We start from the raw sequence: 26535 nt of genomic DNA, 5'->3' as shown, positions 1-26535 counted from the left end.
TATGACCCTAAACCTCCAAACCAAGAAACCAAATCCCATGAGGTTAGTCTCAGTCATCTAGTGCTGCTCTAACAGAAGTACCACAAGTGGATGGATTTAGCAAAGAGAAGTTTATTCTCTCACAGTCCAGTAGTCCACAAGTCCAAATTCAGGGCTTCAGCTCCAGGGTAACGCGTTCACCATCAGCTCTGGAGGAAGGTCCGTGTCATCAGTCTTCCCTTGGTCTGGGAGCTTCTCTGTGAAGGAACCGCAGGTCCAAACGATGCACTCTGCTCCCGGCACTGCTTTCTTGGTGGTACGAGGTTCCTATGTGTCTCTGCTCACTTCTCTCTTTTATATCTCAAAAGAGATTGCATTAAGACACTGATCTTGTCAACCTCATCAGTATAACCTCATCACAGTGATAGAATTTACAGCACATGAGGAGATCACATATAATCTCATCATAGTGGTAGAGTTTACAACACATAAGGACATCACATCAGATAACACAATCATACAATACTAGGAATCATGACCTAGCCAAGTTGCTACACACATTTTTTGGGGGACACAATTCAATCCATGACAAGGTTTTTGGCTGAACATGAGCAGGCTCAGCAGGTACTTTAATTTTTTTGTTGTTGTTGTAAATATATCTGTCACACAACTTTTGCAAATTCAACTTTTTATAGGTGTACAACTTTTGCCAGCAATTACAATTATCAGCTATGTAACCCTACCCTCAATCAATGCAATTTTTCCATTACTGTTAGCTCCTCCTTCCCCCCTTCCTACCACCCCTGGTAGCCACTAGTAAGCTTTGGTCTCTGTACATTGGTTTTTTCTTGTCTTTGTATACAAGTGAGGGCATACAATATTTCTCCTTTTTTGACTGACTTTTTTCACTCAGCATAATATCTTCAAGCTCCATTCATATTGTTGCATGGTCTTTTAATTGCAGAATTTCACCCATTTACATTTAAAGTAATTACTGATAAGAGAAGACTTATTTCTGCCAATTTGCTATTTACTTTCTGTATGTCTTATTCTTTCTTGTTCTTCATTTCCTCCATTACTGCCTTCTTTTGTGTTTATTTTTTGTGATATACTGTTTCAGTTCCTTTTTCATTTCTTATATTTTTTATATATTTTCTTAGTGGCTACCATGTGAATTTAAGTAAACATCCTATATTTATAATAATCTATTTTTCACTGATACCAAGTTAGCTGCAATAGCATACAAAAACTCTGCTCCTGTATAGCTCCGTATTATACTTTTATGTTGTTATCACAAATAACATACATTGTGTACCCATTAATATATACTTGTAATTATTGTTCATTTTATACATTTGTTGTTTAAGTTATGTGGAAAATGAAAACAGGAGCAACAAATAAAAAATACAATAATATTCGCTTTTATATTTTCCTATGTAGTTACCTCTAATGAATTCTTTATTTGTATTGCTTAGAGTTGCTGTCTAGTGTCCTTTCATTTCAGACTGAAGGACTCCCTTTAGCATTTCTTGTAGGGAAAGTCTACTAGCATCAAACTCCTTCAGTTTTTGTTCATCTGCAAATGTCTAAATTTCTCCTTTATTTTTGAAGGATAGTTTTACTGGATATAGAGTTCTTGTTTGATGGTTTTTTTTTTTTTTCTTTAAGCACTTTAAAATGTTATTTCACTCCTTTCTTGTCACCATGGTTTCTGATGAGAAATCTGCTGTTAGAAACTTTTTTTTTTTTAATTCATCTTCTCTTTAATTTTTTTATTATTATCGTGCTTTAGGTAAGAGTTTACAGGGCAAACTGGTTTCTCGTTAAAAAATTAATACACAAATTGTTTTGTGACATTGGCTGCCAACCCCACGATGTATCAACGTCATGAATTTGCATGTCGTCTTTGTGCAGGGACCATTCTAATCTTCTCTATATCGTTCCAATTTTAGTATATGTGCTGCTCAAGTGAGCACAAAAATCTGCTGTTAACTTTATTGAGGACCTCTTGTATGTGATTAATTACTTCTTTCTTGATGCTTTTAAGGTTCTTTGTCTTTTGGCAATTTGACTAGAATGTGTTTTGGTGTGGACCTTTGTGTTTTTTCTTCTTGAAGTTCATTGAGCTTGTTTGATGTGTAAGATTTGTGTCTTTTACCAAATTTTGGGAGTTTTTAGCCATTATTTACCCATACTTTCAGGGTTTCTTGTCTCTGTCAGGCCAGTAAGTCTGATCTTTTTTTGTGAGTTAGAATTTTGTTCTACATTCTTCTCCAGCTCTCTTCAGGACCCTCTATTGTGATCTTTGTCAGAGCAGTCAGTGGTGGCAGCCAGGCACCATCTAGTTGTACTGGACTCATTCTGGTGGACGCTGTGGTAGTTGTGGTCCATCAGTCTTTTGGACTAATCTTTCCCCTGTGTCTTTAGTTTTCCTCATTCTCCCTTGTTCCCAAAGGGGTGAGACAAGTGGAGTATTTTAGATGGCCGCTCACAAGATTTTAAGACCTCAGGTGCTACTCACCCAAGTAGAATGTAGAACATTTTCTTTATAAACCATGTTATGCTAGATGTCCGCTGAGACCATGGTTCCCACAACCCACAGCCCAGTAATTCAGTTCTTCAGGGAGTTTGGATGTGTCTATGAAGCTTCCATGACCATGCCTTGGTCAAGTTGCGCTGACTTCCCCTGTATTGTGTACTATCTTATGCAAATTAGAGATTTCTGTTGGTCTTTTGTAAGCCAGTCCTACAGCTAAGAGTGTTAGGATTAAATTTGGCTGCAAGAAACAGAAAACACAAGATAAATAAGATAGAAGAATTCTAAAGGTAAGAGATCCAAGGCTGGCTTGGTACTCCACACTGCCAGGAACTGAGACTTTGTTATCTGTTCTCTGCCATCTCTAGTATGTAGCTTCCACCTCATAGATCAAGATGTTTTCTATAGCTTCAGGAAATAGAAAGGAGGAAGGGAGAAGACAAGATGAAGGATGCTTACCAGCTGCATTTTAAGGAAGTTTCTTGGAAGGTGTCACTCATCACTTCCATGTACATTCAAATGAGCAGAATTAGTCCTAACTGCAAGGAGGCAGGAACTGTCTTTATTCCAGATGGTCATGAGCCTCCAGAAATTGAGGGGTTCTATTTCTAAGGAAGAGGGGCAACCGGTATTGGGGTAGACATCAGGCTGTCTCTGCATGAATTTTTCTACCATCACTCTCCCTACCATTTGCTAGGCTTTCCTGACTGAGCAGGGATTTAATGCATGAAACCAGGAAACAATGATCTAAGGCAGAATCCAGTATTGAGGATCACTTAAGTCCCTAGCCTGTTTAATATTAAATAGGAAGGGAGTGTCATGCAAAGACACCTACATGGATTTGGAGAAAGGATGTTCTGGGGTTTAATTAGTTACTTAACACTGAGTAATGAATCACCCCTAACTTAGTGGCTTAAAACAGCAATAATCATTTATTATCTCTCATCATTTCTATAGATCAGGACTTTGAGAATGTTTGGCTGGGAGATTCTGTCTTGGTGTTTTCATGAGGTTGCAATCAGATGTCAGCTGCAGCTATAGTCATTGGTAAGATTGTCAGTGGCTGGAGGATTCCCTTCCCAGGTGGCCTCACTTATATAACTGGAAAGTTGTACTGGCTATGGGCAGGAGGCCTCAGTTCCTCTCTGCATGGGCCTCTCTACCAGCAAGCTTCAGAGTCCTCACGGCATGGAGGCTGGCTTCCCCAAGCATGAGCAATCCAGAAGACAAAGGGTGAAGCTGCAGTGCATTTTATGATATAGCCTTTGAAATCACACACTGTCACCTCTGCAGTATTCTATTGTCACAGAGGTCAGATCTGATGCAGTGTGGGAGGGGATAACACAAAGGCAGGAATACTAGGAGGGGAGGATAGTTGGGGGCCACAGTGAAAGGTGGCTACCATGTTGTTTTTATCTTTGTTAGGTGTCATCAAGTTGGTTCCGACTCATAGTGACCCTATGTACAACAGAATGAAACACTGCCCTCTCCGGCGTCATCCTCACAATTGTTGCTATGCTTTAGCCCATCCGTCACTGCAGCCACTGTGTCAATCCATCTCATTGAAGGTCTTTCTCTTTTTTGCTGATCCTCTACTTTACCAAGCATGATGTCCTTCTCCAGGGACTAGTCCCTCCTGATAACATGTCCAAAGTATGTGTGATGAAGTCTCACCATCCTCGCTTCTAAGGAGCATTCTGGCTGTACTTCTTATAAGACAGATCTGTTTGTTCTTCTGGCAGTCCATGGTATAGTCAATATTCTTTGCCAACACCACAATTCAAAGGTATCAATTCTTCTTTAGTCTTCCTTATTCATTGTCCAGCTTTCATATGCATATAAGGCCATTGAAAATACCATGACTTGGGTCAGGCGCAACTTAATCCTCAAAGTGACTGCTTTTTAAAACTTTAAGGAGGTCGTTTGCAGTAGATTTTCCTAATTCAATACGTAGTTTGATTTCTTGACTGCTGCTTCCATGGGCATTGATAGTAGATCCAAGTAAAATGAAATCCTTGACAACTTCAATTTTTTCTCCATTTATTATGATGTTGTTTGTTTGTCCAGTTGTGAGGATTTTTGTTTTTTTTTATGGTGAGGTGTAATCTATACTGAAGGCTGTAGTCTTTGATCTTAATCAGTAAGTACTTCAAGTCCTCTTAGCTTTCAACAAGCAAGGATGTGTCATCTGCACATCTCAGGTTGTTAATAAGTCTTCTGCCAACCCTGATTCTGTATTCTTCTTTGTATAGTCCAGCTTCTCAGATTATTTGCTCAGCATACAGATTTAAAGAGAAAAGAAAATTAAAACGAGTCCCTGAGAGTAAAAGCACAACCTTGAGTATATTCCACCTGAATTTAGAGAACATCTCAAGAGTAGATTTGAAAGTGGCTACTATTAAAAAACACACCAAACCGATTGCTGTCGAGCCTATCCCAACTCATAGCAACCCTATAGGACAGAGTAGAGCTGCCCCACAGGGTTTCCAAGGAGCAGCTAGTGGATTTGAACTGCCAACCTTTTGGTTAGCAGCCACAGCTCTTAACCACTGCGCCACAAGGGCTTCTATAGTGTTTATTTAATCAGCTTAACACCACTTGATTGTGGATTGCTTCCAGATGACTCTGGTCCTGCGCATCACTGTGAGGTTCAGATGACTGGAAATAAAAGCAGTGGATGCCCATATGTCTGACTTCAGTTCCATGAGTCTCTGGACTCAGACAGATAGGAAAGAGACTGACCCCAGTATTGAGGCAGACACTAGAATGGTTAATTTGTGGCTGATAGAGCTCTAGAATGCTTGAGTTAATGAGTATGGTAGAAGAGGAATAGGCCCTTGTCTGGAGCTAAGATAACTGCACTCTAGAGCTGGTTCGACCATTAACCAGCTATGTCCTCTAGGCAAATCATTTAAACTTTCTGCATCTTATTTTTCTTATCTGTAAAACTGGAATAGTTATGTTGCCTAACTTAAGCTCCTTCCCAGGGATGTTTTGATACTTAAATAACACAATAACATGAAAATGCAGTGAACATATTTTACTAAGATGAGGTTTTGGGCAGCTAGTTTGGCTGATTTTGTGTTGGCCATTAGTTTGTAAGAGAGTGTCTGAATTATTTACAGCCCTTTTCTAGAGAAAGGGAAATAAAAACTCAATGAGATTCTTCTGTAGCTGCAAGTGCCACGATTACTCTCTTTCAGAGCAGAAGGGGCCTCCTAGAATGAGATTCTTAGGGTAGTTCTAGTCACAAGGTCCCACGCCGTTCGGCGTGAATGGCCTTTTGTTTCCAGGTGACGACACTTAGTGCTTCCAGGATGGTATCAGACATGCACGTACAGCTCTTCTGGGCAATTTCAGGGCTCACAGACCCCCTGGAGCCCATCCATGAATTGCCCTAATGGTCCAAGCTTCAAGTTAAAAACCCTTGCCTTGGGGGGTGGTGTATAAGAGTCACTCAGACCAGCTGTAAGAAATTAGACCATGCATGAAAGAAATTGGGCTATAGGCAGGCAAATACTGTAATTAAAATGGATGTTATGACACAAGCCTCTTCGCCAGACTGCAGCTGCTCCTCAGGAGTTACCTCTCAGTCTCACTTTGTTAACCCCATCCTGTCCGTGAGTCAGACTTGCAGACCGAAGTCTCTGTAACAAAACAGCTTCCTGGGCATGCAGGGTTGTGGGGACCTGGACAGCCTCACACTCATGAATACTAGAGGATTCCTCTAATTAAGGCCTCACACCCTACCAGGTCCGGATAACCCAATAGACAAGGTAAGCACAGTGCTTACTTTGCTTACCAGATCATCTGTAGCGAACTATTTCACATTTTTCACCACATCAAAGATTCTGCTTCTAGGTCTGGCTGGCATCTGTCTCTCTCCCAACCCCACAGCACCTTCCTACAGAATCAAATCCTCTTTTCACATTTACAATCCCTGACAGGGGTGGGTGACCCAGTAAGCAAGGTAAACATGGGTTTATTTGTGTTTACTTACTAATCTGTAGAGACCAACTTCATATGGGTTTCACCCCATCAAAGATGCCTGTGTTAAAGAGTGTAGTAGAACAGGAATAAGCCCTTGTCTGGGAGCGAAGATAACTAGATTTCAAAGATGTGGTGAAACCCATGTGAAATCGGTCACTGCAGATTAGTAGGCAAACACAAGTAATCCTGTGCTTACCTTGCTTACTGGGTTATCTTCCCCTGTACCCTACAAATGTATCCCCTCAGTCAGGGGTTCTAAAGACCTGTATGTGTTCCAAAGATAAATATGTGGCACATTAGTGCAAGCCCATTTCTACTTTTAGAAAAGTAGCTCACACTTGGAAAAAGGAACGGATAGAATTCCTTGCTAGCCCTGATGATGATGAAATTTTTGTGTAGCACTTGATGTTAACAAAGGGCTCTACCATACTTTACCTAATTTGTACCTTATGATCCAGGTGGTTGCTCTATCTCAAGAATGAGAAAACTGAGGCTCCAGAGAAGTGGAGCACCTCAACGTCACACGGCTGGTGAGAGAATCTGACCTCAGGGTGCTCAGCCATGAAGCTATCACCCTTCCTACCTTATGTCTTCCCAACCAAGGGGGTCTTGCCAACACTGGGAACTCATAGACATTTATTGAACAAGGATGGAAGGCCCCGATGGTGCTAGCACAAAATAAAAGGAAGAACCAGGTCATGAATGGGGTCAGTCATCATCTCAAGAGCCAGTCTGATCAATTATGAAAGCCAGCCATGGCCAAAGAGCCCAAGCCCCTCACACTTGGCGTCGTACTTTGCTTACGGAGGCCAGGGCTAAGAGGGAGGTTAAAGGCTTCCCTGCCCAGAAGAAGTCAAGGATTGGTCCTCAATGGTGCTGAGTTTTGGAGAAAATGTCCCACAAGGTCAGGGGTCAGTACATGTCTTTGGGTCAGAGGTACAGCTTTTCAGGGAGGAGCTAAGCAGCATCAGGCTGAATTCCCTGCAGTTTGAAAGGGAGGATGTTCTAGGCAGGTTGTCTGTTGTCTGGACACTACAAGTTGCCAAGCTCCACTTTCCCAATGGTGATGAATGCCGCTCTGCCTTCCCTTGGTGAAACCACTGACTGGCAGGTGACCAGGCGCCAACAGCTCTGGGACACCCAGGGTGGCTGAGCCCTTAGGATGCCCATGTATTCCAGGTGAGGACAGTGTTTGCCAGGAGTCATTTGGGTTTGCTCCCAACCCTGAGTTTTTTCTTTTTTTTTTTTCTCCAGTTGTACTTCTTCCTCTAATTATACCTTAGATTATGTTCCCCTGAAATAGACTCTGAGATGAAGAGTTTCATCAGGAAGGTTTACTGAGGGCTGTCTTGAGAGACAGAACTGTCAGGAAGTGAGGACAGCAGGACTGGGCAGAGGGGGGGGTTATGTTTGCAGCTGACGCCTGGGCCAACCTCACAGGGGGCTCTGGAGCTGGGATAATCCTTCAAAGTTGTCCTGAATCAAGGCAAAGGGACTGCCTACTGCTCTGTATCCCACATCACACAGTCACAGGCTGTGGGCCACCCAGCAAGGGACTGTGACCTTGGACCAGGCCACTCCTGTGGGAGAACAAGACCCAGCAAGGGCAAGCTGGGAGCCAGGGGCAGCCCGTATTCTCGGCAGCTGGACAATGGGAAAGTCGGCTCTGGAAAGGGTGTCTGGGTGGAGCGCCCCAGTTTCCACTATGCTTGTTGTTGTTGTTATTAGTTGCCACTGAGTAGACTCCAAGTCATGGTGACCCCGTGTACAACAGAATGAAACATTGCCTGGTGCTGCAACAGCTTCATGATCGTTGGTGTGCTCTCATCCTTCGTCGCAGCCACTGTGTATTTTGAGTGCTTTCCAAACCAGGGGGTTCATCTTCCAGCTCCATATTGGACAATGTTCTTTGGAATTCGTAAGGTTTCCATTGGCTAATTTTTGGAAGTAGATGACCAGGCCTTTCTTCCTAGTCTGTCTTAGTCTGGAAGTTTCGCTGAAGCCTATCCACCCTGCTGGTGGACAATAGGTGGTATATGGGTGACCCTGTTGGTATCTGAAATGCTAGTGGCATAGCTTCCAGCATCACAGCAACACACAAGTCACCACAGTAAAACAAACAGACAGATGGTGGCCACCACACTTAATAAAATACTACTTAAACTGATAGACTCTGAGTGTAAAAATTAAATGATGTCAGGTCTATAAAATGAAGGTGAATGTTTTTGAAAGATGCAAGAAAGGTGAACTGCTAAAAGTATGTAGTCAAATAAGGTTTGGGCAAGACAACTATAGGTGGCTAGGGAAAAGTGTAAAAATCAAAAAGGATTTTGCATTCAGAATGCTTGACAATTACCATTTGGTGCTTGTTCCATTTACTGAGTTTTGATTTTTTATGCTGTAGGTGAGGCATTATGCTTGTGGTCTACTCACGAAAGGTAACACAAACTCTGCTCACTGCACTCAAAAAAAAAATGTACATTTTTATGTTTTACATCAAAATAAATGTTTTATGTTATGTGATATACAAATAATTTTAAATTGATTTTCCACTTTCCCAAACATTTATTCCACACCCTGGCCCTGAACACTCTGCTGAAGAGGGCTCCTGCGAACTTCTAAGTCAGCCAGCTGTACCTACAAGTCACATCTCACCAGCGGATCTCAGACACGGGTCACTACTGGGGATAGCTGCCAGGCCCTGCTTGCTTTTCCCAGACTCCCAGGCCCTGGTGTCATTTCCCTTGATGACCTTCTCTCTGCTTTTGATCTTGAACTTGGTGCACTGTTTAGACAGACCTGGCTGCTCCTCCACTGCCTGAGACAGCTGTGCCAGAGGTGTCCTGGCGGCATCCTCCCCAGGGAAGTACTGGGGCAGAGCCGGGACACAAGCTCAAGGGAGCCGAGTGGGTGGACTGCCCTTTGCCCTGCCATGGCAGGCAGGTGCCCCACTCTCAGGCCCCCTTCTCTGCTAGCAGACAGATTGCCTACCAGGAGGAGGCCAAAGCTCAGTCCCAGTCCCCTCTACCCACCTCCCTTTGTGCTTGCATTTAGAGGTAGGGTTTTAAGGGATGTGGTAGGCTGAATAATGCCCCCCCCGCCAAATGTATGCATAGCCTATTCCCTGGAACCCATGAATGTCCTTATGCAGCAAAAAAAGGACATTGCACATGTGATTAAATTAAGGATCTTGAGATGGGGAGACGATCCTGGATTATCTGAGTGGGCCCTAAATGGAATCATGAGTGTCCTCAGAAGAGGGAGGCAGAAGGAGTCCTGACACACATGGGTCGGGGAGACAACGTGACGGCAGAGGCAGAGAGCGGAGCTATGAAGCCACAGCCAAGGAATGCCTGGCATCATCAGGAGCTGAAGAGGCAAGGACGGGTTCTTCTGGAGCCTCTGGAGGGAATGCGCCCTGCCGACCCTGTGATTTTGGAGCCCTGGTGGCACAGTGGTTAAGAAATATGGCTGCTACCAAAAGGTCAGCAGTTCGAATCCACCAGCTGCTCCTTGGAAACCCTATAAGGCAGTTCTACTTTGCCCTGTAGGGTCACTATGAGTTGGAATCGACTCGACGGTGATGGGTTTGCTTTTTTTTTTCTTTTGGATAGGATTGCAGATGTCAGGCCTCCAGAATCGTGAGAGAATGAATTTCTGTTGTTTTAAGTCACCCAGTTTGTGGTGATTTGTTGCAGCACCACAGAAAATGAACATAAGGAGGAAGGAGAAAAGGCACAGCAGGAGGAGGGGAGAGAAGAGAAGGAGGAGGAGACGGGGACAGGAGAAGCGCTCGCTTTACAACCTAGTGGATGCAAAGTTCATCCTGGTGCCTCTGCCTTTTCTTTGCTGGGGTCCTTCACCACTCCCCAGAAACCTCCTGCTCCCCTGCTTGGCTCCCACACACCACACCGAGCTGACCTGGCCTGTGCCCCGGGCGTCAGTACTGATTTCTGTTATCCAAGGTGATAGCGGTCTGATTGACCTGGTCACTGGGCCGAGTTAACTCTCCAGGTATTTCCTGGGTCCTACCTGGTGCTGAGGAGTCCTGGTGGCACAGTCGTTAAGCGCTTGGCTGCTAACCTAGAGGTCGATGGTTGGAACCCACCAGCCACTTCATGGGAGAAAGATGTAGCAGTCTGCTTTCATAAAGACTACAGCCTTGGAAACCCTGTGGGGCAGTTCTACTCTGTCCTATAGGGTCACTATAAGTGGGACTCATATGGGCGGCAATGGGTTTGGTTTGGCTTACCCAGTTGGTGCTGAGGACAGGGTAAATACCACCATGGAGGCAAAGATGAACCAAAGTTCCTGCCCTTGAGGAGCTTCCACACTAGGGGCTATTAGGCTAATAGTGGGGGCCACTCCCTAGCATTTCATGTCAAGTTTACTTGTAGAGTGAGGATCGCATATTTATTATCCAGGACAGAGACTGTGGGGGAGATGAGGTCAGGAGGCAAGGGAGTGCATACGGCCGCAGGGACGGGCTGCCCCCACACAGCCTTTCCCCAGCGTCCTCCTCTGCTATGTGAGTCCACGCCTCCTGGCAGAGCACAGCACTGGTCCCTGCGGTGCTCCTGCCCAGAATAGCTCCTCCTTTGCCTCTGCTTATCTGCGTTCTACTCTTTCTTCAGGGTCCGGCTTTTCTAGGAAGATTGGTCTTACCTTTCTAGCAAATAAGATTTCCTCCCTCTTCCAAATTCCTGCGGCACTTTATTATCAGTTACTACTCTTTAGGCTCCAATAAATGCAGGACAGAGTACATTGACTATTTCTCCATCCATTCACTCAATATATGCTGAGTACCTACTCTAAGGAAAGTATTGTTTGGGTTATTTGGGAAAATGCAATCAAAGACTCTATTATTTCTTTGAGAGGAAAGATGGGTAAGTAATTGTGTAAGGGGGAAAGGAATGTCTTCAAGTGTTCATTGGAGAGGGCCAAATATACTGTAGGACTTTAGATGAGGCTGTAGAAAAATCACTCATTCATTCATTCCTCGTGCATTTTTCATTTATCTACTATGATAATTAGCTTGCTTGTTTTGAAGTCTATCAATCAGATATTTAATGAACCAAAATAAAAGCTCTGTGGCTGGGACACTCTTGGAGCTCCAAAGTACTCTAGAACCGCAGGGGAAGCAGAAGCAAGGGGAGGCCTTGAAGAGTCATCCTGGACTCCAAGTGAGGTGCCTCAGCTGTGAAGTTTAAGGGGGCAAAGTGTTTGTCATCGCACTTGACTGAGCCCTTCAACAATGAGCAATATCTCTACAGCCATATCTGGGGCATTCCAGGCAGTGGTTTTCAACCAGGGGCGATTTTGCTCCCCAGGGACATTTGCAATGTCTGGGAACATTTTTGGCTGTCACACGTAGGGGAGAATTGCCACTGGTGTCTAGTGGGCAGAGGCTGGGGATGCTGCTAAACTTCCACCACAGGGAATGATCCAGCCCGAATGTCACAGTGCCGACGTTGAAAAGCCCTGTTCTAAACAAAGGGAAAGTATAGTAAAGGGGTGTGTGTGTGTATGTGTGTGTGTGTGTGTGTGTGTGTGTGTGTGTGTGTGTGTGTGTGTGAGAGAGAGAGAGAGCGAGAGCGAGAGAGAGAGAGAGAGAGAAAACAGCAAGTGTGGATGTGTGGAGGAGAAGGGAGTGTTTCTGCCTGGCAGGAGGGTGTATATAATGCCATAATGGGAGGTAAGTCTGGAGAGATACACTGGGGTTCTGTTACTGGAGGAAGTAACAATGTTTCAGGAGTTTGAACACTGGTCCATAGGAAATGGGAAGCCTCTGAGACTACTTAACCAACAAAAGTAACAGGATGGTCACTTTTTTCATCCTGTAGAGACTGACTCTGGCATCTGGGTATAAAGGAGGCATGAGGGGCGGCGGCAGAAAGCTCAGTCAGAAGCCGCATTAGAGCTGAGCTAGCAGAATGGAAATGTGGAGAAGTGGCATGAACCTTCTCTGTTAGTGTCTGAAATTTTAGTTATCCAGGTGACTCACTTTTTTTTTTTGAAATCAGGAAAAGTCATCTATGATTTTGAATATTTTGGGGCCTGTTATGGATTAAACTGTGTCCTCTCAAAAATGTGTGTCAATTTGGTTAGGCCATGATTCCCAGTATTATGTGATTGGCCACCATTTTGTCATCTGATGAGATTTTTTCCTATGTGTTGTAATCCTACTCTATGATTTAATGAGGTGGGATTACTGGTAGTTATGCTACTGAGGCAGGACTCAATCTACAAGATTAGGTCGTGTCTTAAATCTCTTTTGAGATATAAAAGAGAGAAGCGAGTAGAGAGACAAGGGGACATCATACCACTAAGAAGTAAGAGCCAGGAGAATAGTGCGTCCTTTGGACCTGGGGTCCCTGTGCTGAGAGGCTCCTCGACCGAGAAGGACTGATGACAAGGACCTTCCCCCAGAGCTGACAGAGAGAGAAAGCCTTCCCCTGGAGCTGGCACCCTGAATTTGGACTTCTAGCTTCCTTGACTGTGAGATAATAAATTTCTGTTTGCTAAAGCTAAAGCCATCCACTTGTGGTATTACTGCTGTAGCAGCACTAGATGACTAAGACAGGGCCCAAGTCTTTGCCTTAGGACATCTGCTCCTATTGTGTAGGGCAAGAAGATGAGCTCAGAACTCGTGTAAGTGTGGTGCCTCTCGAACTTGTGTGTGAGTCTAGTTTTAATAAGGGCTGCAGTGGCTTCTGAAGTGCATCAACATTTGAGGGTCCCTGGGTGATGCAAGTGGTTAAGCGCTTGGCTATTAACAGAAAGGTTGAATGTTCATACCTTCCCAGAGGCACCTTGGAAGATAGGCCTGGAGATCTGCTTCTGAACTGTCACAGCCTTGAAAACCCTGATGGAGCCCAGTTCTACATGGGGTTGTCATGAGCTGGACTCAACTCAATGGCAGCTAGTTTTTTGTTTTTTTTTTGTTTTTTTTTAATTTAGGGGCTATGACTGGTTCAGGCCCTTCTGTGCTTTTATGTTGTTGTTAGCCGGACTCATGGCAACCCCAATGCACAACGGAACATTGTCTGGTTCTGTGCCATCTCCATGATTGGTTGTGGCTCAGACTGTTGTAATCCATAGGGTTTTCACTGGCTAATTTTTGGAAGTAGATTACCAAGCCTTTCTTCATAGTCTGTCTTAGTCGGGAAACTACTAAAACATGTTCGGCATCATAGCAACTGACGGATGGATGGTGGCTGCACTTGAGGTGCATTGGCCAGGAATTGAACCCTGGCCTCCCACATGGAAGGTGAGAATTATACCACTGAACCACTGCTCCTCTGTGTCTTTACCATACTCCCTATATTTGTGGTCATTTCAGATCCTGGTCTGTTGTACCCACAACAACAAAAAGATACAACTTGTACCATTTCAATCTGATTCAATAAGATATTTTCCAGAAGAGGTCTGAAATGAACAGGAACTGGAAGTATCCATCGATTTGTTGTTTGAGCAGAATCGAGATCTTGACACCCCCTGACCCCCATTTCCACCAAGCTTGGACATGTGTTGGCCAGAGGCTGTGCTTTGGGGCACAAACAGTGGGGAGGCTGAAAGCCCCAGAAGGAATATTCTGGAACTTCTGACTTAACTCTTCTGAGAAAGGCAGCTTGTTATTGCTGGAAGCCTGAAGACTAATGCTTGTGAGCTTATCATTAAAGAGAACACAACACGGAAAAAGAGGGGAAGGGATGGAGCAACGCAGCTGCCTTCCTGTGTGATTTTGGCATGTTACTTTCTCCTCTTCTCTGAGCTTTAGATTCCTTATCTGTGAGGTGTGGACCCCTGGTGGTGCAGCGGTTAAGTGACACAGCTGCCAACCAAAGGTTGCAAGTTCAAATCACCAGCCGCTCCTTTGAAACCCAATGGGGCAGTTCTAGTCTGTCCTCTAGGGTCGGTATGGGTCGGAATTGACTCGATGGCAACGGGTTACCTGTTTGAGTTTCTGATTGTGTAAGGTAACCCAGGCCCTCTTGTACCAGCCTCCTAGAGAGCTACCCATACAGACTTTCTTGGGATTCCCGACCAGGTGAATTAGTCTTCTCCTTCTCCCTCCCTCTTTCCTTGCCCCCCAGGGTCCTCACCTCCCCTAACAACTATTTTCTCTCTGGAACACCAGGCTTCCTGCTCTTTCCTGCTTAGGTTACCCTAAGAACTCACGCCCAGGACTTAATGGAGGAAGGTCTGACTCCCTCTGCAAATGCCCTTCTAGCCTCTCTTAAAACATTGGGGCTTTTAATATGAGCTTCATGACAATCCATCCCTTAACCAAACAATTGTTTCTGGGACTATTAGGTGAGGCAGGAGTCGAAGGAGCATGTTTCCAGGCTAGTGGAGATAGACACCGCTTCCCACCCTCCACATACACACCTGGGTGAATCTGGTGTCCCTTGTCCTAAGTAACCCATGGCGGGGGGGTATCCCACGCCCAAGGCTGTGGTCCTTGCACTGGGTTCTGAGCAACTTAGAGGAGCTTCAGGTCTATAGATATATGGCTGAATTTTTATTGTTAAAACATTTTAAAACTAATTTAAGATGGAAATAAAAATTAACACTCAAATGTGTCATATGTATCTAACTCAAACGTACAGGGAAGACCTGGGGTTTCCAGCCACAGATAAAGCCAAGCAGATACGTCTGCAGGGGTCTTGAGTTAGGTGGGCCCCAGAGCCAGTGAGACTTGACCATGTCTCCTTTAGCTTGGGACAGACTGATGGTGCCCTGGAGCCGGAACTGGGGTGGTCTCCAGGGAGCCAGGCAAATGTCTGCTCTCAGGTCAGTCTTACCATGTCATTCTGTTGCCCATGTTTTCAAAAGTAGGAAAACTAACTTTGTGTAAACCATCCATGCGTACCCACAAGCCCAGCTCCCTGCCCAGGAGAAGTGGACTTAGGAATGTGAACGGTGGGGCATGAAGCATTTGATTCCTTCTTTACCGAAGCCGAGGGAGCCGGCGGGTGAGGATGGCTAATGGTGACATTGTTTGGGGGAAAAGAGCACAATTAGGCTCTGGATGGACTTTGCTGCTTTTAACTTTTTCTTTTTTCTTGATTCTTGGTCAAGGAGGCGGCCAAGCGTCAGGCCACTTCAGCCCAGGTAACTGTCATCAGTCGCTCTAAGGTGGCAATAGCTCAGGGGCTTGGGTTTGTTTACTCAATCCCTCTGCTCTCAGGCTTCCCTGTGTTTAACCTAGACTTAGTGAATAAAAAAGTGAATACATCTCCAACAGATGAAGATTTAATCACAGTTCTCTAGCGTGCAATTCCAAGGCCTCAACTGAGAGCCAATTTCACTCTTAATGTTAGGAAATCTCTCTTTGTGTCTCCACCCTAACGCTTTCAAGATTCAACTCAAATTCGTTCTTTCTGATTTACTTGGGGGCTTCAATGTATTTTATGGAGCCTCTCCCTCTTAGTCTCAATACTGCTGTGACCACTGATTGATCTTTTATTTGATGCCCACCGGGACTCTTGAAAGAAGTCCCTGGGTGGTGCAAATGGTTAAGCACTTGGCTGCTAACCAAAAGGCTGGCAGTTTGAGTCCACCCAGAGGCACCTCAGAAGAAAGGCCTGGTGATCTTCTGAAAAATCAGCCACTGAAAACCCTATGGAGCACAGTTCTACTCTGACACATATGGGGTCGCCATGAGTCAGAATCAACAGCAACAGGTTTAGTTTGGGGGCTCTTAAGATGACATATCAGTCCTGGATAAGGCCCAGTGAGTACCTTACACCCTTGATGAAGGCTTGCACACTTTCTAGGGTGAGATTGTGGAGGATAAGCAAGAAGAGAGCAATCCAAGTGGTAAAATAATGTTTTATTTCATGGATGAACAAACGCTACCATGCCATATCCTCACTTCCCTCCTACCAGACCTTGTGGCCAGAGCTGGCTGGCTTCCCCTTTCAGACCACGTTGGCTTTGTAGTCGGTCAAGCCCACTGAAACAGCAAAAGCTGCACACGTAGCATTCAGATCTGTCCAGTTTGTCTGCATGTTAGTCCTCTTCACAAATGACGGTGTATCATCTTAAAAAATCCTATGACGGGGATCTTCCAATTGACCTAACATTCAAAGCTCATGTGGATGAAACCAAAACCCAAAACATCAAAAAGCAACATGGACATATCTTCTCTGCCGACAAGATGTCAAGGACACTCACAGCAGGGCCAGGAACTGGAGAAATTAGTCCTGACATTCAGGTCATCAACAAGCTCAAAAGGAAATGACAGGAACGGATATATTTCAAACTATCACTTCTAAAGAGTTCAGATCAGCCAAAGAGTGTTAGCATGCATGCTAAACACAAGATTAGTACTGGTGGGCATGGGCAGGGGACAACTGCACAATGACGGACACACATTCCTTTCTTATATACAACAAAATGAAATATACACTGGGGGTACTGGCTGTATATTTGGTGAAAGGATAGCTCACAAGGCTAACGTGGAACATCAACCTTACTGCTCGCAGCAGGGAGAGGGCAATGGAGCAATCCCGGGACGAGAGACCGTGGCTGGCTCATCCCCACATGTTCCTAGAGACCCCTGGGACCCTGGCACACCCCATGGACCTGGGGGTGGAATCAAAGCTGTGTCTTTTTTGTTTCATAGCCAAATTCCATCTGAAAAGACTTGACAACTTACTGAGGAGGACAAGGATGGTTTAGGGAGATATGCAGATGGACAATGGTGAATCTACAGCCACGCCTCAGTGCGGCTCTATGGGAGGGCAGTGCTCTTTATTTACTTTATTAATGAATACTATCGAATGTTTTATCCCCTCAGCTTTTTGAAATGTCTCCACAAAGTCTGAAGACAACCCTTAGGAGAGAGCAGTTACTTCTGATCTGTTTCTCCGTCCAAAAAGCAGAAAGGCTACACACTGACTGAAGAAAACAAAGCAAAACAAAATGAGAACAAAACAAGGCAAGACAACCCCATGACAAGAGACAATGGAGGGTCAGGGAAAACCATAGAAAAATACAAATTAACTCCGTAAGGTTAACCATTAGCATAGCTATAGCAATACTTTGTACAGAAGGAGGTCTGTCTTCTTCGTGCAGCCCCTTAGCAATGTGGAATCTTCTAATTACAGAAAGGAGCGAGCCGGTCGTGAACATGTACTGTTACAATAATTGTGCTGTACTTGTGGTTTCCATGGCACAGTTACGTGGGACAGGATGTGATGCTGCTACGGTGAACGTGGTACTCTAAAGTAGATGGTGGGTCTTAATGCTACTGCTTAATAGCTTGAATTTAAGGGCCAGTTTCTTCCAGGCCTCAAAGCAGGCCTTCGCTACCATTGATCCTCACGCTTTGTTCCATGTGGGAGGGGCCGTCTGATCCAGCAGTTGCTCTGGGGCCAAGAGGAGGCGATGTCACTGAGGCCAAGTTGTCTTGAACTGGGCAAGCGTGATGATGTACCTCCAGCCAGGAAGGAGCTTGTTTCCGGAGCAAAACTGCCTTGGTCTCTGAGACACACATGCTATGGAACGTAACACTCTGGCCCCCGCCCCAGACCTCTGAGGGAAGAGAGGGGCAGGGGAAATTTCTCAGTTGCATACTGTTATAGAAAGAGCCTCACTTGTGCTTAGGGCTGACCCAGGGTTAGTCCTCTTCCTCATCCTCTTTCGTTGTGACTGTGGGGAGTTTGTCTTGAATCCTGAAGCACTCCACAAAGAAGCTGATGATGGAGCGGTACAGGTGCTGTTTGAGGAAGGCGCTATGGAAGTAATGGCTTTCATCAGGGTAGATCTGCAAGGAAGGCACGAGAAGTTACTCATGGTCTAACCTCCCCCTGGGGGCTGGGAAAAGTATTTCCTCCAGGATGTACATAAAATATGGGGCCTAATAAAACCCAGGGCCCACATATCTCTGAATTTTAACTGACGAAAATAATTTTATCAACCAGTCGGGTCCCGATGTAAATGCCTCCTCCTCCTCCTCAAGGTTCTGCCCAGCAGCCCAGGAAGAAGGGGCCTCACCTGCCCACTGTGGCATGGAAATGAGCCTAGTTAAGAAGCCGTCCAGTCTCCTCCACACCACTACCCCTCAAGAGATCTAGCACTTGCCACATGCAATGGGCACTCGGAAAACTGGCTGGATAAATTAGAAGCACATCACAGGACAAACTCATTACAGTCTGGGCTTGCTTGTTTGAATCTGCAACATGGATACATGCTCAGGGCCTACGGAGGCAGCAGGACTGGAGGGCATCAGGACTCCAAGAAGAAATGGAAAGAATTCTGTGCTTTCTCTATCACCTTTACAAATGCAGGAAACCTTCTGCTTATGTGCTGCGTCCTATAGTCCTGCGTCTCTGGGGCCAGACCAATCCTGGCTTGGCTATTCACTCACCATGTGACAAGTTAACTTTCCTGGGCTCAGTGTCCAGTTGTATCAAGTGGGGATGATGATAACAGGTAAGACTTAGCTCATAAAGTTGTCTGAGAGTTACATGATATAATACCTTTAAAGTGATTAGAACAAGGCCTGGCACACCAAAAAACCAAACTCGTTGCCGGTGAGTCAATTCTGACTCATAGCGACCCTAAAGGACAGGGCAGAACTGCCCCATAGAGTTTCCAAGGAGTGCTTGGTGAATTCAAACTGCTGACCTTTTGGTTAGCAGCAGTAGCACTTAACCACTACACCACCAGGATTTCCATGGAAGTGCTAAAAAAGATGGTAGGTAATTATTATATTTGGAGTCCCTGTGTAGTACAAACAGTTAAGCTCTTGGATACTAACTGAAAGGTTGGTCATTTGAATCTACCCAGAGGCATGATAAAGAAAGGCCAGGTGGTCTACTTCCGAAAAATCAGCCATTGAAAACCCTATGGAGCACAGTTGTACTCTGACACACTTTGGGTCACTGTGAGTTGGAATCAAATTGATGGCAACTGGTAAATATTATATTACCAATGTAATGACACCTTCTATACCACAGGGGGAAACGCTTGTGGCGTAGCGGTTAAGAGTTCAGCTGCTAACCAAAAGGTCGGCAGTTCGAATCCATGAGGCACTCCTTGGAAACCCTGTGGGGCAGTTCTACTCTGTCCTATAGGGTCATTATGAGTTGGAATCGACTCGACGGCAACGTGTTTGGTTTATACCATAGGGGGCGCTGTGTCATTTCACACAAAGGTACATGGCCCAGCATGGATTCAAATTCAAGTCTGTCTGACTCTGAAGCCCACACTTTCCATGGTACCAGACTGCTGCCTGCATTTTGAATCCTGTCTTCGTCTTACCTCTTTGGAGGATGGCATTCACCTTTATTTCAAAGTATTTATTAATGATGTAATTAAACTACCATATGCACATTAAAACATCAAATAGCACAAAAGCATACAGAGTAAGAAGTATACCTCCCACCTACCCCAGTCCCCAATTCCTCTGCCCTTACCCAGAGTTAACTATTACTATAAATTCTTTGAGTGTTTGTTCTAGATATTCTTTGTGCTTGCATGCCTGGCAGAGTGTGTGGGTCCCTTTTACCCATACGGATGGAGGATGATGTGCATACTGTTGAACCCCTGCTGGTCTACCTTAGCTGGGTATCTTGGAGAGCGACCCACTTCAGCACAGACAGATCTACCTCTTTATCTGCAATGGCCGCATTGTGCATGTCTGTAAAATGCATTAATAGTGCCATGGCAACTATTACATTTACTATGATCTGAAAATTTTCAGAAGCACATTCAAATTTAATATTAACGAAGACGTTCCTTCCCCATTCACTAACACTTGGGCTAACCTCCCTTCTTTCAGGAAGCTCTCCAGCTGACCAGCTCAGCCCACCTGCCCAGAGAGGCCAGGAGCTGGGAGACAAAGGTGGGGGGTCGTGCTGGGCTGGGGTGCTGTGAGGGACCCGAGGTGCTCCACTGGGGAAATCTCTCATTTATCTCTGGACCTGTTTTACTGAAGGAGCTGGACGGCAGCAAGGGAACAGAAGAGGTTTCTAGGAGTAGCTGTCTGTGTTGCTGGAGGAAATTTGGGCTTGGCGCTGAGGGGTCAGTACTTGACGCTAATGAGGGCATGGCCAGGTGTTGGTGTCTTGGGAAGGGTGGTTTACTCTGATTATCCACGGGCACACCTGGCTCTAGGAAATCAGCCAGTGTTCAGTAAAAGTGGAAGGCTAGTGAGATAAGGGGTACCTGGGTGGTGCAAATGGTTAAGGAGTTTGGCCGCTGATGGAAGACTGGAGGTTCAAGTCCACCCAGAGGCACCTTGGAAGAAAGGCCTGGTGATGTACTTTCAAACAATCAGCCACTGAAAACTCCATGGAGCACAGTTCTACTCTGACACACATGGGCTCGCGAATAGTTGGAGTCTATTCCCTGGAAGTGGTCCTGGTTAATGAGCGAGGTGTGCTCAGCAACGCGGGCAAGAGCCCATACTGACATGTCAGGAGCTCCGGCAGGCAGCGTTCACCTCGCTGCGGGTTGTTTTCTTGCAGGCTTTGGACTTCACTATTGCCCGGAGGGGGCTGCTGTGGGAGGGAGAAGTGGTACCGCCTAGAGCAGAACCAAGGAGCTGTCATTGATGAGCAGAAAAAGTAAGCGTGTGCTATTTCGTCTAATCTGCCTGTACCTGCCCAGCCCACAACTATAACACAGGTGTGTGCTGGAAATGTCATAAATGACAAAGTGCAGATCAATTATTCTTTTCTCTGTGGAAAGGAATGCTGCCCTCCAAGTGGGAAACCGAGTAGATGCATACACACGTACCTGTAAGCTGTAATTAGCCTTTCCCTTAATTAGTTGTGTAATGAGTTCTGCCGTGTGCTGGAAATGGATTTTTTCTGTTAAAAAAAAAAAAAAGGAGGAAAGTGTTTGTCAGAACCCGCAGCGCCATTAGGGGCGATGGTTGCACAGACATGCATGGCCCGGCCGGCCGTTCTCCGCCTTACCGTCAGCAGTGGCATGGATGATAAGGAACTGCTGCCCCTCTAGCGCAGACAGGCGGTGGGCCACTTTGGTCATCTGCGCACACAGAGGCAAAGGGAGAGCATTAGCGGGAGGCACTGCAGGTATCAAGGTATTTTTATTGGGAAGTTGACTGAGAAGGTAAATGAAGTGTACCAGAAACACAAAGTTCCAGAAGAATGTGCACACTGAACGCAATGCACAGCTAATCTCAGGGGCCTCAGCCTTCCTTCCTTCATTAGTTTTAGGGAGAGGGTGGAAGAGAAGAGAGAAAAGGAAAAAGCATTTTCCTAACTACTGGTGGCCTTAGAGGGCCATCAGGGGAAAGGATGGGGTGATGATAGCCCAGTTGTCCAAGCCAAACATCTCCCTGCCCCAGAGCTCTGGCCTGCTCCGTGCAGACAGGTGAAGAAAGGCCTTGTCTAATACCACCTGGAGTTAAGTGAATTGTGATTTCTCTGCATGGTGCAAAAGGTTAAAGTGCTTAGCTGCTAATGGAAAGGTTAGAGGTTCCAGTCCACCCAGAGGCACCTTGGAAGAAAGCCCTGGTGATCTACTTCCAAAAAATCAGCCATTGAAAACCCTATGGAGTATGTCCTTTAAAGCCCACATGGGGACACCATGAGTCGGAGTCGACCCCACAGCAACTTTACTTATTTATTATCAGAGGTGCTTTCTGTTTCCTGATCAATAGCTTATTCTCCCAAAGCAGAATCAGCCTTAGGTACAGGAGTCATCTCCACAGAAGGCTTCTATGGGCCCAGGAAGGACTCTCCATCCAAACACTTTTTCAACTCCCTTCCTAGTCCCGAAGTCCTATAGCGAGAAGAGAAACTGCACATTTGCCTGAGAGAGGCCATGCAGACCTAACTGCACAATACGGCGTAAGGAGGGGTCCAAATGGTGTGCTTAGAGTGGGGTGTGCTGGTGGAGAGGGCAGAGCAGTGGGCCTGGGAAAGGGAGAGCATTCTAGAGCTGGGTCGGGGGCTAGAAGGGTGGGAGGAATGAAATTGGAGAAGAGGTTAAAGACAGAGGAGGCCGATTTCACCGGGCGCACTATTTTACCAAGTGGCAGTTATGCCAAGACATACCTCATACGCTCTGTTGTCAAGTCCATGGAGGCCCAGGTACCTTTCGGAGAAGGCAGAAGCTTGAACAGAAGCAGAGGAAGGAGAGTTACCTCTTGGCCTCAAGGCCCGCCAGGTGCAAAGCTCCCCAGAGGCTACATAAACACCCTGGGGCATGGGGGAAGGGCTACCTCCACTTGCCACAGTACACTTCTTTTTTTAAAAAAGAAAAAAAGAAAAAAAACACTTCAATCTCTCAGACCTTTACATGGGTAAACAGATGCTACAGTTGTGACATTTAAATATGTTAATGTTGGTTGGTGGTTGGAGTTTTTATCAGTACAGCAAACCTTAATTAAAGCAAAATCTAATTAATCTCAATCCTAAATAAACAGGATAACCCCTACTTCATTTCAGAATACAGAAAAAGGAACAGATACTAAGAAGGCAGATTTCCACTAGGGTTTAATTTTTTTTAATTCTAGGCATATCTGCAGCCCAATATGCTCCTCCCCCTGCAGCTACTCGTCAAGCCCAGGCTCCAGATCCCGGTTCTGGAGGGGGGCCTGAGGTCTGCAAGATCATTAGGGCAGGAGTGAGTCCTTCTACAGGGGCATGTCTGTCGGGGAGTCAGGGAGGAGGTGGCGCAAACCACTTCCACGGGGTTTCTGGTTAAGCCTCAGTTAATCAGAAGCAATGACTCACAGGATTTCTAGTCCTGGGCTCTGTGACAAATTTAGATGCTGGGCGGAAGCACGGATACGGATTTGAATTAGGCAAATTTGATATGGCATGATTAAAAAATCATCAAAATCTCACTGAATGTGAAAAATGTGAAATAGGCTGCGTGTTCTCCCCTGGGAAAAGTCATTTACAATTATTCTGAATTAGGAGAGTTCTTGTATAATTAAACGTTGAAATTTGCATTGGAAAGGACACTTTGTAAAGACAGTGCATCTGCTGTGGGCTGGCCAGAGGGCAGTGGTACCTGCCAGTCCCTGGATTGCCCCGTGGGTCCTGCGGGTGGAGGAGTGCGCAGCTCTGTCAGCAGGGCGGGCGCGGTGGGTGTGTGGCGACAGGAGCAGGCATCACTCGTTCCCGTCAGTAGTCACCCCCACCCACCAGCGGGACACTGAAGGCTCAGCACCCAGCACCCCCTGCAGCCCTGTCCTGATGCCAGTTCTCAGGGCCCCCACCCAAGACCTCTTGCACTCTTAACAACATGTGTTAGTGTCACAAAGTCACTCACATTCAGAAAAACAGGCTGGTTGACCAGAGGGAGGAGAATATGGGGAGCCCCAAACCCCATAACACTGACAACAAGGCCCCTCCGTGTCTGGGCAGGGGTCTGGTTCCCACGCCTGGGTGGTCTGATCACCCTCTGTGTCCTACAAGCAAGTCATCCCGACAAACCATCCTGCCCAGCCCCTGCCAGGAGAAGTCACTCTCTCCAGGAAGATGCTGGCCAGGTGCTGCATGCACTGTCAGAGGAAGGGCTGCAGAGAGCAGAGAACAGCTGAGTTCTGTAGATCTTTGCTGTGTCACCACCAAACAGGCACTATGTCTCAACTACTAACACTGCCCACTGGACACCTACTAACACATGACTCAAAGCTGGGCCTGGCCAGGCTCCAGGCTGAGAGCAGAGGGTGGAGCAGACCTCCCAGCCTGTACACACGGGCCAGGTATTCCTAACTTCCACCACTGCAAGCTGAACTGCTGGCTGTGTTTTCTCCTCCTGGGCTTGTCTCTTAGGAATGCGATTTATATGCATGAGTAGGCTGACTAATTTCATTGAAACAAATGACTTGAAATCTGGCCCTCTCCTTCCCCAGGTGCTTTCTGAGAGGTTTCACCTGTTTGCATAGGACCCCCATGGTAGTGGATAGCTGGAGTTAGGAGGGCAGGGGGAGTGAGCTGTTAATGCGGAGGTAGGGAGACATGCTGGGGGCTCAGTCCTTAGCTTGGTGGAGGCTATTTACCATAGAGCTTGAAGTCTGTTATTGGAGAGACAGCAGAGCCACAGGTGAAAATCTGACCTTGATTTTCACCCTTTGCTGGGAGGATGTAAGTGCTCAGGTACCCACCATAATCCTAAGAAAGAGCGAAAAAGAGAAAGGAGAGAAGTAATTGGGTGTACCTGTCAATAACTCAGTCATGAAAACAGCCTCAGATAACATGCAATCAGTGGCTCAAGCAACCATCTTCATGTAGTTTCTTTTTTTTTTTTTAATTTTAACTTGAGAAGTTTTAAAGGAAGGTAAAAAGGGATGAAAAGCAAATATCTTTTATTTTTTATTTTATTGTTGTATTTTAAGTGAAAGTTTACAATACAAAATTTTATACATACATTATTATGTCCCCCTAGTTTGCTCTCACTATACTGGGACAGCACACTCCTCCTTTCCACCCGATTTCCCGTGTCCATTCAGCCAGCTCCTGACCCTGTCCGCCTTCCCATCTCACCTCTGGACAGGAGCTGCCCATTTAGTTTCATGTATCTACTTGAGCTAAGAAGCACACTCTTCACGAGTATCATGTTATGTCCCATAGTCCAGTCTAATCTTTGTCTGAAGAGTTGGCCGTGGGAATGGTTTTAGTTCTGGGTTGACAGAGTCCAGGAGCCATGCTTTCTGGGGTCCCTCCCGTCTCAGTCAGACTATTAAGTCTGGTCTTTTTACTAGAATTTGAGTTCTGCACCCCACTTTTCTCCTGCTCTATCACGGACTCTCTGCTGTGTTCCCTGTCAGGGCGGTCATTGGTGGTAGCCGGGCACCATCTAGTTCTTCTGGTCTCAGGCTGATGGAGTCTCTGGTTTATGTGGCCCTTTCTGTCTCTTGGGCTAATACTTTCCTTGCGTCTTTGGCATTCTTCATTCTCCTTTACTGCAGGTGGGTTGGGACCAATTGATGCATTTTAGATGGCTGCCTGCAAACTTTTAAGACCCCAAACGCCACTCACCAAAGTAGGATGCAGAACATTTTCTTAATAAACTTTGTTATGCCAATTGACCTAGATGTCCCCTGAAACTATGGTTCCCAGACCCCTGCCTCTGCTACTCTGTCCCTCGAAGTGTTTGGTTGTATTCAGGAAACTTCTTAGGTTTGGTTTAGTCCAGTTGTGCTGACTTCTCCTGTAGTGTGTGCTGTCCTTTCCTTCACCTAAGATAATTCTTGTCTACTATCTAGTTAGTGAATAACCCTTTCCCTCCCTCCCCACTCTTGTAATCATCGAAGAATGTTTTCTTCTGTGTTTAAACCTTTTCTTGAGTTCTTATAATAGTGGTCTTATACAATATTTGTCCTTTTGTGACTGACTAAATTCACTCAGCATAATGCCTTCCAGATTCCTCCATGTTATGTTTCACGGATCCATCATCATTCTTTATCATTTCATAGTATTCCATGGTGTGAATATACCATAATTTGTTCATCCATTTGTCCGTTGATGGACACCTAGGTTGTTTCCATCTTTTTGCTATTGTGAACAGTGCTGCAATGAACATGGGTATGCATATATCTGTTCATGTGACGGCTCTTATTTCTCTAGGATATATTCCAAGGAGCGGGATAGCTGGATCGTATGGGACTTCTATTTCTGGCTTTTTAAGGAAGCGCCAAATCGATTTCTGAAGTGGTTGTACTATTTTACATTCCCACCAACAGTGTATAAGTGCTCCAGTCTCTCCACAACCTCTCCAACATTTATTATTTTGTGTTTTTTGGATTAATGCTAGCCTTGTTGGGGTGAGATGTATCTCATTATAATTTTGATTTGCATTTCTCTAATGGCTAATGATCGTGAGCATTTCCTCATGTGTCTGTTAGCTGCCTGAATGTCTTCTTCGGCGAAGTGCTTGTTCATATCCTTTGCCCGTTTTTGACTTGGGGGTTATTTGTCTTTTTGTTGTTGAGGTTTTGCAGTATCTTGTAGATTTCAGAGATTATAGACACTGATCGGATTTGTCATAGCCAAAAATTTTTCCCCAGTCTGTAGGTTGTCTTTTTACTC

General features: G+C 45.6%; 1 protein-coding gene and 1 non-coding gene across 3 annotated transcripts in view; both read right to left on the bottom strand.

The window, feature by feature from the left end:
- Positions 1-1848: 1848 nt before the first annotated feature.
- LOC111819896 (U6 spliceosomal RNA) lies at positions 1849-1955 on the bottom strand. Its single transcript, XR_002823456.1, has one exon. It is a non-coding gene; the product is annotated as a U6 spliceosomal RNA (small nuclear RNA).
- Positions 1956-18078: 16123 nt separating this feature from the next.
- DPP6 (dipeptidyl peptidase like 6) overlaps positions 18079-26535 on the bottom strand; it is a 1059737-nt gene continuing 1051280 nt past the window's right edge. The window contains exons 20-24 of one of the 2 annotated variants that reach the window (XM_004372756.2): positions 24507-24618; positions 22549-22607; positions 21442-21514; positions 21260-21333; positions 18079-18281 (exon numbers count right to left, since the gene is read on the bottom strand). In XM_004372756.2, the coding sequence (XP_004372813.1) occupies positions 18135-18281; positions 21260-21333; positions 21442-21514; positions 22549-22607; positions 24507-24618 (465 nt within the window). In that variant the 3' untranslated portion in view covers positions 18079-18134. The remainder of the gene's footprint in view (positions 18282-21259; positions 21334-21441; positions 21515-22548; positions 22608-24506; positions 24619-26535) is intronic. The other variant, XM_004372755.2, reaches the window with a different exon arrangement.

The sequence above is a fragment of the Trichechus manatus genome, unplaced genomic scaffold (genome assembly GCF_000243295.1).
Source record: "Trichechus manatus latirostris isolate Lorelei unplaced genomic scaffold, TriManLat1.0 scaffold00020, whole genome shotgun sequence".
NCBI classification, from domain to species: domain Eukaryota; kingdom Metazoa; phylum Chordata; class Mammalia; order Sirenia; family Trichechidae; genus Trichechus; species Trichechus manatus.
The sequence above is the reverse complement of the archived record's forward strand: the minus strand, read 5'-3'. Positions and strand labels throughout refer to the sequence as shown.